The 12,430-nt window shown below is 29.6% G+C and overlaps 1 protein-coding gene across 1 annotated transcript; it reads right to left on the bottom strand.

Moving 5' to 3' along the window:
* Positions 1–6,404: 6,404 nt before the first annotated feature.
* Positions 6,405–12,047, bottom strand: LOC110603943 (disease resistance protein At4g27190-like). The gene is made up of 3 exons (XM_043952047.1): positions 11,862–12,047; positions 8,881–11,741; positions 6,405–6,771 (listed from the first exon to the last, which is right to left on the bottom strand). Exons 1-3 carry the CDS (start codon positions 12,045–12,047, stop codon positions 6,405–6,407), a joined length of 3,414 nt encoding a protein of 1,137 aa, XP_043807982.1.
* Between the last annotated feature and the right edge of the window lie 383 nt (positions 12,048–12,430).

Raw genomic sequence — 12,430 nt, 5'->3', positions numbered from 1 at the left:
ACTCACTTTAATTTATTTTAATAAAATTATTTAATTTTAATTTTATTTTAGAAGAAATTACTTTAATTTATTATAGATGTTTTCAGATTGTCAATCCCTTTATTTATTTTTTCTTTCTTTTTCTAAATCTTTTATATTTAATTAACTGATAATAATTTATTAATAGAATTAATTTATTTTTAATAAACTCTTATTATTAAATTTAATGATCAAAATATATAATATATTTGCTATTTAATATGATTACTTGAATTTGAATTTTGCACTAAATGAAAAAAATTTAAATTTTGCGTTAAAAGAAAAAAAAAATCTCATTATATAAAACAAGAATTTTAAAAATTTAATCTTAACTATAATTAAAAGTTAATTATTAATCAGTTGATTAAGATTTTTTAAACTATATTTTTAATTTATAAAGGTACGTAATTAACTAGATAATAGTATAATATAAAAAAAATTAATATAAACCTTAAACAATTTTCAAAATAAATGATAAGATATCTAATAAAAATAAAAGTAAAAATTAATGAAAATTCTCAGAGTTAATGGTTGAATTTTATAAATAATTTCAATCTCTTGAAAGCAATCATTTAATTGCAAAAGTAATTTGATGTAAATAAAAGTTTTTTTTATTTTATTATTAATGAAAAATTATTATTTTTTTAGACAATAAAATTCTATCACTAATTTAAACAAAGAAAAAAAATACATTTTCTATATTAATTATTAAATATTTTCGATATAGGCATTATCAAACCCCTTTTATTACAAATAAGGAATAATACTTCATATTTTATATTTGAGATATTTAAATTTTTTTATTTATAGAAAATTTTTATTAATTAGAGAAAAATAAATTAAAACTTTAAAATTATTTTGTATTTAAGTTTAATTTGAATTAATTATTTTAACAATAAAATAATAATAATAAAAAGGAATACAAATAATTATAAAATAATAACCAAAATATTAATAAATTTATTAAATTAAGATTTCATTTAAGATAGAATAATTAATTGCTAAATTCTTTAAATATAAAAAAGAGTGGTGAAAAAAATAAAATAGAGAAATATATAAAAAAATATTTAAAATAATGATTTTTTATTTTGGTAACTATTAAAAATTTGTTATAGCAGGTTAAAATTATTTTTTAAAAAATAAATTAAAATTAAATAATTTTATTGAAACAAATTAAAATTTAATGGTAGAAATAAAACATATATTAAAGTTAAACAACATTTGTATAAAAATGAAAATGAAAAGTGAATAATATAATTAATAAAAAAAGATATTATTGAAATAAAAATATGTATTTTAAATACTATTTTATTAGTCAAATAAAACTTTATTACTATATTATAATTTATTATTAATTTTTTTTAATTATAATTATGATAAATTAAAAAGGTAAAATTTAAAGTTTTTTTTTTTTTTTTGAAATGGGTAAAATTTAAAGTTTGAAAGGTAACAAAATATAGTAATTAATGTGTATTAGGGTTTTGCATGGTTTATATATAATTTTTTGAGGCATAGAATGGACATGGATGCAATAGAACTTTCTCCAATATAATATAAGCAGTTTAATTTTCAATTATAATTAATATAGTAAGGAATATAAATAATTTAGGCATATGGAATATTTATATAAATTAATTATTAACCGAAAATAATCCAATAAGAGGAGGGGGAGTGGATTATGAATGTACCTCTCTTGTTTCTGAACAGCTTAATTCCAACTGGAAATTTAGAAATTTCAAATCAATAAAGAAATACCAAAAATAAGCAAATGTGAGGATTGAAATCAAAACATTGCAATTTATAATAAAAGGACAAGCTAAGTTATTCTTTTCTCAATTATTGGTTTACCATTGCCTTGTTGGAGTGGGAAAATAGCAACAAGTATCATGCTCTCCTTTTTCAAACTCACTATTTAGAATTAAAAAAATTTCATAAAAATTCAATTTAATTATTTTTTTATTTTAATAATTTATTTATTATTTATTTTTTTAATTTAAAAAATCATTTTAAAACAAATTGAAATTTTATATAATTTTATAAAAAAATTCATTTAAATTCTATTATTATAAAATAATTTATACTAAATAAAGGGTTAATCTTCTTCTCTGGCTTGTTTTTCATGGATGATTGAGAACATATGCTAACCTCTTATTGAAGGCACTTGTTTAATTTTCTTTAAAAAAAAAAAAACTAAAATGTTAAAAGGGGCAGTATTTTTAGTGAGGAAGAGTATTCATGCGATAATATATTTAGAGGTAAAAATACATTAATAACTCTCAGCGTAACTATTAATTTACCAGTTTAAACTACTCTAATCCACTAAATTAATATGAAGAGAGCAATGAGCCAGCTTGACCACACAAAAATTAGACATACCAAAAATTCATGGATCTTGCCGAATAAGAATATTAAAACCATCTTCAATACAACCGTTATATGTAAAATGGTTAGATGTTAAACATTGATCATAATAACTCACCATGATTGATTAATTATTACAGTAAAACTAATGTATATATAATTATTATATTGTAAAAAATTTTTTCATGGCATAGCTTGTCACACCCAATCCCCAAACTGTAGAGACTGATATGACCCGGAAAACTGATAGAACTTCCCCTAATATTTATACATATAAAAACATGTAACCTGCTATAACTCCAAATATTAAGCATATAAGAGAAAACTAATAGCTGGACTAGTCAATCCATAAAATATTTACAATCAACAAAATACCTTTTCCACTGGACTGTACAATCTATACATGATCTATCAAAAGTACAAAAAGAAAAGACAAGACTTAGGATTGGTCCGACCTCCTCTAGACTCTGAGTGGACGATGTGGAAGGAAGGACAAACTAGGAAATGAGGACTGCTGAGCGGATCACCAAAAAGAAACTGAAATATTAAAAGAAATAAGAGTGAGTACAATATACTGAGTGAGCGGATAAATAAATAACAAAGGGGAAAAGATAAGTTTAGGTACTTAATAGTACCAAATATTTAGCTAAAATAAGTCAGCTGAATAAATACAATTTAATTTCATCAACATAAAATAAACTGTGAAAAATAGAATCCGCATACACTCATAATATGTTCCCTGCAGATAATGCTGGCATCTCAGGTATAATAAAATAATAACAGCCTGAGAGCAATGCTGGCATCTTAGGCTCTATAATGACAAATTTGGCCCAAGAGCAAATAAAATAATGGTCATACACATGTGCAGAGCTACCCCAAAGGGTGACCACCTGACATACGCCCCAAAGTCTGTCTGTATATCAAGCGCTGTCCCAAAGACAGTATAAATATATATCATGCTGAAAATAAATCACCTGTCATCAAGGTGTTATCTGTTCGGTGCATATACAGAGTTTAATCGGCTATTTATTCAGCTGTGCTTTAAATTAAATTTTCATTTATTCAATAAATATAAATTAACTTTATCATTTTCCATTTTAAATAAACAAAGTAAATATATACATATAAATATATTTAGGAAAAATATCAATGTTATATATTTATCCACTCACCAGAATACTTAGGACAAAAGACCTAGGTCGCAGGAGGACCCCTATTATCTATCCTGGAAGCTGGATCCTCTCCTAGAATTAAAAAGAAAATAAAATAATATATCAAATAATAAAAATGCTCTAGAACAATAATATAAAACGTAAAATATGAAATTTTAAAATATTTATATATATATTTTTAAGAAAATTTGGGCAGTATTTCGGCATAGCTAGGCCTCCCACAAATACCCAAACTCAACAAAAATACTCAATAAGCTGTAAATATTATTTAAATCAACCTAAGAAAATCATTAATCCAAAAAGAAATATAAAACCCCATTGATTGGATCTAACTAAAACATATCCCATTTTTATCCTCAAAACACAAAAATCACTATTAAAAGGTAGAGAAAATAAATTATATCGTAAAAATTTGAATAAAAGGGACAAAACTCACTACCCAATTTTGGATCTTCTAGAAGGAATTATTGAATTTCTTAGCAGGATATAGGTTTAATCAGGATCTAGCTGAATGATGTTAGAAGTCTATGGGTTGAGGGGAGTGGATTTGGGTTTAAAAGAGGAATTTTTTTTTTAAAAAATAATAGAGCAAAAGCTCTGTTCTCTCTTTTTTTTTCTCGCGAGGAAGAAGGGTTCTTTGGTTTCGGGAATGTTTCGGGACATTCCCGAAACCAGAGCTTTAATGCTCATTTTCATTTTTTTTTATTAAAATTAATAGGCCTGGGCCGAGACCTTATATAGCTATAAGAAATAATAGAGAAAGAAGACCAAAAGAAGCTTGTGGATTCATAAATTCTCTATAATTAGTAGTTAGGGTCTCGCTTTTCCATCATGACACCATGAGATTTAGATGTTTTAGCACCGGTGAAAAGGAGAGTAAAGGAGTCGCCACCCTGATGAAAGCAGAGGCAAACAAAAGGACCTAATTGAGCAAATTGCTCTAAGAGATTGCCTCCACTAATTCTTATATCATGTCTTATTACATTTATTGGGAAATCCTTTTTAGACATATGGAATCTACTTATTACATACACATTGATTATACAAAATATCCATTTCATGCATATCTATTAGTCTAAACATTTAAAATTTCTAGATGGAGGAATTATCAAGTTGCTCCAGTTAGTCATGTTTCTTTGCTCACTTTATGTCATGGTTCAATTTACACCAAAGTAGAGATTTAAATATGCATAGTTTCTAAATTTTATATTTGGTACACATAGCAAAAAAGGTTTACTAGGTTTCTAAGCATGTATTTCAACCCAAATTTATGGTTATTTTACCTTAAGGTCATTATTAATTAATTATTTTCATGTCAAAATGTAGATCACCCCTAAGCATGCAAAATAATGTCTCTATCATATACAATTGCTTTTTAGAATTTATCAAGTGAGTTACTTAGTTTACTGAAACAGCCGGGCCCGAACTGGCCCAAATAACTTTTGGACCCACTTTCCACTTAACCCAAAATGGTTAACCCAAGTTATTTAGTAGTTTCGTGCTAGCTATTATATTCAATTTCAATTCCTTATCATCTTCCGATGTGGGACAGTTAGCGCCGCAATTCCGCCAAGCAAGCAGCTGACCGTTACACTCGGTCCCGCTAAATTTTGCGACGTCCTCGTCGCAACTGAATCCATTACAATTGCTAACCAGGACCGGACCCTTAGGTATTGTGGTTCACTAGTACCTCGGGCGGCTCCACCTCGTCTCTCACGGGTAGCCCTTTCCTCGCAGGCCCACTAGCTCCGCACAATTTTTCTGACCCAGGGTGGCTCTGATACCAATTGAAACAGCCGGGCCCGAACTGGCCCATATAACTTTTGGACCCACTTTCCACTTGGCCCAAAATAGTTAACCCAAGTTATTTAGTAGTTTCGTGCTAGTTATTATATTCAATTTCAATTCCTTATCATCTTCCGATTTGGACAGTCAACGCCGCAATTCCGCCAAGCAGGCAGCTGACCGTTACATTTACTAATTTTATTTCATGTATTTTCAAGTAAAGTACATCAATTAAAACATAAAAAAAAAAAGAAGGAAAAAATAATTAATTAGAATCAATAAAATCCTGGGCTAAAGAAATAGAGTGTAAAAAAGAATTAATGCTAATGGTAGAAAAAGTGGAGAAAAAAATTTACAAATCCAAAATAAATATTATTTAACTAAAAAAATTAACTAACATTCAAATTATTATAAGGTTTTAGGCCATCATCCTTTGTAAAGGATTTTTAAAATATATAATAGACCTTCGTATATGATTCGGCTTCTACCATACCCTCTTAAGGAAAGAAAATAATTCATATAAGTAAAGATATAATTCAAATAAATGTGGAAAAAAATAATTCAAATAAGGAAAGAAATCATTCAAATAAGATCATACAAAGAATTAAAATATGACAAGAATAAATTAAATAAAGTAAGAATTGATTAGAACAAAGAGATTTATAGCAATTAAACTATTAATTCAAATTTAAAACAAAAGGAAATTAAATCCAAAACAACAGAAAAGAAGTAAAAAAATTTCGACAGTTGTCTGCTTTCATTTTTTTTTTCTTTATTTGCATGGTAATGCATTGTATAGCTACAAACGCAATAAGATTTATAAAAATGAGACTAGTTTTAGAGAGCTAGCTACAATTCAACCAGACGACAATGTTTTTTAAAAAAAATTTAGCAACTATTTCGGCAACTCTATTACTCTTTTGATGTATAATTTCAGAAGACAAATCACCTAACAGAGTACAAAGACCAAATAGTTGCAATAGTAGCCACAATATTAAAAGGTGACAAGGAAGTTATATTAGTTAACACTGCAAACAAGATCTCTGAGTCCATGATATAAATAATTGATCAAGAATGTCGAGTTAAACCTAACAAAAAAGTTTCAAGGACTGCACGAGCCTCCACGGCTAATGGAGAATAACTCCAAATACATTTAGCTACTCTATCTACTAAAATACTATTACTATTGCGAACTACAATAGAAATAGCAGTCAGAGAAAATTGACTTTTCCAAACAACATCAGTGTTATATTTTAAAGTCTCATGAAGAGGAGGTAACCAAATCTCATTTCGAAATTGATGCGAAGAACTGCACAATGAAAAAGTAACAAAAATTTCAAATTGTCTAAACTCCATAATGCTAAGATTAATGCAAGATGAAGTAGTTAAAGGATCTAGAAGTATAGATTCAAAAATTCCCTTATTCTGTGCCTTTCTATATATGCCACAAAGTAAGAGAATAAAGTTGCATAACAGCATCACAATCTGACTTTATCCTAAATTGATCGCAGACCAAATAGGAAAACTCAAAAAATCGACAAGTGCAGGTTTATAGGTATAATGGCTCTAAAATCAGATAGCTCTAGCATGAGGATAAAAAAAAGAGCATGTATCAACGTTTCAACATGTGTAAAATAAAATGGACACATAGGAGAAGTTTGAATACCACGTAAAACTAAATTATGCATTACAAGAACTGCATTATGAAGTAAATACTAAATAAAAACTTTAAGTTTAGGCTGAACTTGAAGAGGCCACGTCTTTTATAGATCAAAATATAAAAAAAAAATAACAAAATAATCAGTTATATAAAAATATTAAAATTAGACCTATCGAAAAATCTTCAATAACATTAAAATATAAAATTTGAGGAAAAATAGTAAATATGCTAAGAAAAATATGAAATTTTATAAGAATATCATAAAATATATGAGAAAAAAAGAAAATAACAAAATTTTTTTTGTATTTTTTGAAATATTACCATTGCATTAAGTTTATCACAATACATATTAAAATCTGTTTACCAATATTTTAAATCATAGGACACTATGACTCAAAACATAAAATTTATAGTATATTTTTTAAAATTGATTTTAAACTCAAAATTCTAAATCTTCTTTCTAATTTTAAAGGTCTATAATTTATTCAAGAAAAGTAAGAAAAATGCAAAAAATATGTGCAAATGGAAGGGAATTTCATAAACAATTCAATAAATATTTTGGGAGCCATAATTTTTTTCAATCAAAATGGAAAATCTAAACAGAATTGATTGCTCATATTGATTCAGGCACATAATTTGTATTATTCTCAACTTTTATATTAAAATTAAATATTTTAATATTATGATTGTGATTTATTTTAGTAGATTACCTTTAGAAAGGAAAAGAGAAGAAGAAGAGTAGTGAAGGGTTTCTTATAAATTATTCAGAGAAAATTAAGAGAATTTGAGAGTTAGGGAAATAAGGGGGCCGCCAAGATTTATTGAGAGAAGAAGATTGGTTGTTAGGGTTTTTAGGTAAATTCTCTCCTCTTCTTAATGTGGTCGGCTGTTATATGGGTTTTTAGAATGATTTTTAATTAAAATGTTCCATAATTAAACCACCCAAGGGTCTCCCTAAAAGCTAAAGTTGCAAAATTCACACATTATTCTTTGGGTGGGCCGAATTGGCTAAGGTGAGTAGCCCATTCTACCACCTCTTCCTTCTTAAGTCTAACCCATTTATTTTTAAGATCTAATTGGAAGTTAAAATCCATGGGAAAGCCCAAAAGGAATGGAAATGCCATTCTACCTCTAATTTCAACTTTCATTATTTTTAATTTATTATTTTTATTATTATTTAATTTTATTTATTATTTTACTATTTAATTTATTTTTTATATTTTTATGACATAAAAATACAATTTTAGAAATTTTAAAATTCTGTGATGTGATTTTTATCGTCAAGGCTTACTATTTTATATATTTATATACACATAATATAAAATCAGAGTTCTAAAAAAGCTGTGAATAAAAACATAAATAAAAATCATAGAGGCTAAGATTTATTATTGTACTCTTGTATTTTTACATTTGAAATTCACAAAAATAAATAAAAAAATATAACATATTTATCCGTCAATTCATTTTTAATGATACTATGCAAGATATGCTAAACTTATGAAAATAATATTGACATCACAAGTAATAAATAACAATGCCTAACATTGAACATCTTATGAATATAAAGTACTCCATGCTGCCATTTGCCACCTCCTTGCTGCAATGATGTAAGGATTAAAAACCTTGCACCTGAAATAAAAATAAAAAATAATTATAAGAAAAATGTAAGAATAGAAATTCTTTAAAGTTTAATGCAAAAACAGCTTAGTTATTTTCAATCAGTATATCTCTTTTTTATTTGCCTTGCCTACTAACGTTGGACACATCTTCAGTTGTTCATAGTTTGGATCTGCAACTCCATGAATCACAAATACAAACAAATATGAAAGGTCAAACACTGTGTTATAGGTTTAAACACAATTCAAATGATAAAACGGTACGTACCTCCTCTTTGTCTCCTCTTTATTGTGATATTTCATAATTGTGTTTAAGTTTGTTCCTTCAAGCTTTATGTGATTGGTATTTATTTTGATCTCCTTCAACTTCGGTGTGATCTGGTTTCCATTAGAAGCAGCAAATGTCTTCATTTTAGGGCAAGAGTCCACAGATAACTCTTCCAAGGATGGCCATTTCAAAGGTAAGTTATCCATGCAAAAAGCTTTAAGATTGTAAAGCTTGTATAACCTAATCCTTATTAATTGAGAGAACACCACTTTGTCAATCCTCTTTTCTTCTTCTTCCCTTTCTGCAACAATTGCTTCTAATTCATCACAATCTTCTAATTCAAGTTCTTTCAGCTGCTCTAGTCCTTGAGCAATAGAAACAGGAAATATAACTTTTAATTTCTGGCACCCATTAATGCATACGATTTGTAACTTGGGCAGATGCAACAACTCAGTGGGGCCTTTCTCTTCAACAACTTGGAGTTGATCGAATTCTTGCTGTGGATTGGGTAAAGTGAAAATATTCAACAATTCTGGACATCTAAAAAAGGTCAAGTATTTGAGCTTCCTCATGGACAAGGAAGTTCCAGAAGGTAGTTCACCATTGCATAATGCTTTGAAGGTGTCCAAATCCTCAAAACACAGTCCTTCCAGTTCCGGCAACAAAGCATACCTTCCAAGAAACTCTTCAGCGTTGATCAAGTAAGCGAAACTAGGACAATTGACAATCACTATTATCTTCAAAGCATCTAAACCACCTAATAATGAGCAAGCATTGATGTTCTTTAACTCCTCAACTGAATCTAAATACAGAAAATTTGTTCTTGGCATTAATGGCTTCATACAAACTAGTGATGAAATTGTGATATTACTCCCGCCCCCGAATTCACCACAAAGACCCAAATAATTAAATCCTTCAACTTGAGATAAAAATGCATTAATCAGCTTTTCTTTTCCTCTAATGCATATCCGGCTTCCCCAATGAATTTTGAAAACCTTCAAATCTGGGAACATAAAGCCTTCGGGAATGGTTTGAATGTGAGTTGTAAGGGTGGTCAAGCGAGAAAGGGTTTTCAAAACTGTTATGTTCAAGTCATCGAAGGATCGAAAATTATGAAGGAATGGAGAAAGGAGAAATGGGTACTTTGTGGGTCTTAACATATCAAAAGAAAGGAAGTACAGTTCTTCTAATCGGGACAGAGTAGACATAGCATTGATTGGAAATATGGAAGAAGAGACGACATGAAGAGAAGAAAATTCCACATCCAGTAACCTTAGATTAGTCAACTTCCCTATTGTATTGAATGGCTTTAGGAACTCACAATTCTTCAAGCTGAGAATTTCAAGCATCTTCAGCTCCCCAATTGGAGTGGTGTCAACAATCTTATAATACTGAAGCATCAACGTCCGAAGATTGGTTAATTGACTAAATTCTAGTTCCAAGAACCGAAAATGTAGTGCTCTATAACCTTTCCTACTACTATCTCTCCGATGAAAAACTTGAAGGGCTTTCATCCCTGTTAAGACCGTTGCTCGCATGTCCATCGCCTTGTCCCGAAAATGAACTAAACTAGTTTTTTCAATATCCATCAATAATATCTTTAGATTTGGGCTATCCCAAGCATCGGGAAATTTAGAAACCTGATTTTGCATTATTGAGATGCCAGTATAACGCTTCATCTCTTCCATATCTGGCCAATCCTCCAACTTTTTGACACCATCTCTAACAAAATAATCTGATGCCATTGATAAGGCAACATCACGCACGACATCATGCATTTTTACGCAGCCTTCCTCATCACTTCCCAATAATAAACAAGAATCTTTGAGATTTTTTATGATGGAATGAGCACTTCGTCTTGCATCCTCCATTCTCATATCTTCAAATATTTTCAGTCCAAACCCATATCTTACCAGGTCTTCTATACGGATGTTAAAATCCTCAGGAAATAAACAACATAAATTGAAAACTTTCTTGGCTTTCTTATCTTTCAGGTAAGTATAGCTGAACTGAAGACATCTGTACACATCTTCATCCATCCCTTCAATGGTTTCTGGCTGTGATTTCCTTAGCTCTCTAACTGCCTCTTGCCATTCATCAGGATCTTTGCCTCTCATTGCCCTTCCCACTGTTACAAGAGCGATAGGCAAGCCTCCACATTCTCTGAGAATATCTTTTGCAAAAGAATTCAAAGTCAGAGACTCAATCTCAGCGCCTGCATTCTTTTTAAGCAAGACCCATGATTCTTTTTCAGATAAAATATTAATAGGGATGACCTTTGCAGTCTCACTCCTTGTGTCGACCATAGTGTCACACACTTGTTTACGACGTGTTGTGACAATAATTTTGCAACCTCCATGATCATGGCCAAGTGGAATGCCCACAGTTGCAAGATCGAGTCTAGCCCAAATATCATCCAAGATAATGAGCACTTTGTTCTCTTCCTTCAATCTAGCCAGCAACCGGCTTACTCGATTTTGTTCGTTAACCTTATCTAATTTCAAACCCAAACTCTCTGCTATCTGGTCTTGAATCTTTTTCACATCAATGGTTTGTGACACCACAACCATTGCAATAGTAGGAAACAGTCTGTCTTGTTGAGCCCTTTTAACAACTTGTTTCACCAGGGTAGTTTTACCCACCCCTCCCATTCCGTATATCCCAATGAAGTTGGTTTTGTTGTCCTTCGAGGCCTCCATAATCTCCTCTACTTGTCGTTCTCTGCTGTCGAAAATCACAATATCTTCTTGAGATGGAAACAATAATGGTGGCGGAGGTGCAGGATTGGAAACTCTATCAAACTTGCCTTCATTTTTCTGTTTTTCAATTTCCATTGTTTTCTCTTCTGCTTTCCTGCTTATCTGATAGCGTGAAGCCAAATTATGAAACCTTACTTTGGAAGCCTTTCCAAGAAGTTTGTTAGCCTCTCATAGAATCCCATCAACCATTGATGTCCAATTCTGAACCTCTTTTCTGATCACCTCACCATTCCTCTTTGCTGCATCAACAGATACCTGCAAGTCATCCCTCACTCCTTCAAGTATTTTAACTTGCTCCTGAAGTTTCACAGTGTTACTTGTATAGTGAATAAAATGGCCAATCTGTCTCCCGATTGGCTCAACCAAGAGTTCTCCAATTTTTCCAGCGATACAAGTCACAACATCCATGTCTGTGGACTTAACTAGATATAAAAATTAAACAAATGATGTGAACATCCACGAAAGGTAAAATCATGCTTGACTCTTCATGTTGAGTTTTGAATTCTAAACACGACCACATATATCTATATAAATTTATAAACTTAAACTCAGAATCTGTGATCTCCATTATTCATCTCCTTCAATTTTAATTACGGTCCCCTCATTTTCTTTTCTTATAAATAATTAAAAGACAATTATCTAATAAGTACAAGAATTTAAACGCCAAAATTTAATGAGATATATATATTTTTTTATTTAATGCAAAGTCATCCCAAAAAAATTCTCATGTCTTTTATATTGCACAATGAATTAGTATGATCTTATAATTATATAAATGTAATAAAATTATT

This window comes from Manihot esculenta, chromosome 16 (genome assembly GCF_001659605.2).
Source record: "Manihot esculenta cultivar AM560-2 chromosome 16, M.esculenta_v8, whole genome shotgun sequence".
In the NCBI taxonomy this organism is placed as follows: Eukaryota; Viridiplantae; Streptophyta; class Magnoliopsida; order Malpighiales; family Euphorbiaceae; genus Manihot; species Manihot esculenta.
This window is presented reverse-complemented; position numbering and strand designations above follow the sequence as displayed.

Excerpts from the sequence above, each read along its gene's own strand:
- LOC110603943 (XM_043952047.1), bottom strand. The coding sequence starts at position 12,047 with ATGGATGTTGTGACTTGTATCGCTGGAAAAATTGGAGAACTCTTGGTT. Across the intron at positions 11,742-11,861 it reads CAGCAAAGAGGAATGGTGAG|ATAAGCAGGAAAGCAGAAGA; the intron begins GTGATCAGAAAA and ends TCACGCTATCAG. Across the intron at positions 6,772-8,880 it reads AAAGAGGAGACAAAGAGGAG|AAAGGCACAGAATAAGGGAA; the intron begins GTACGTACCGTT and ends TGGCATATATAG.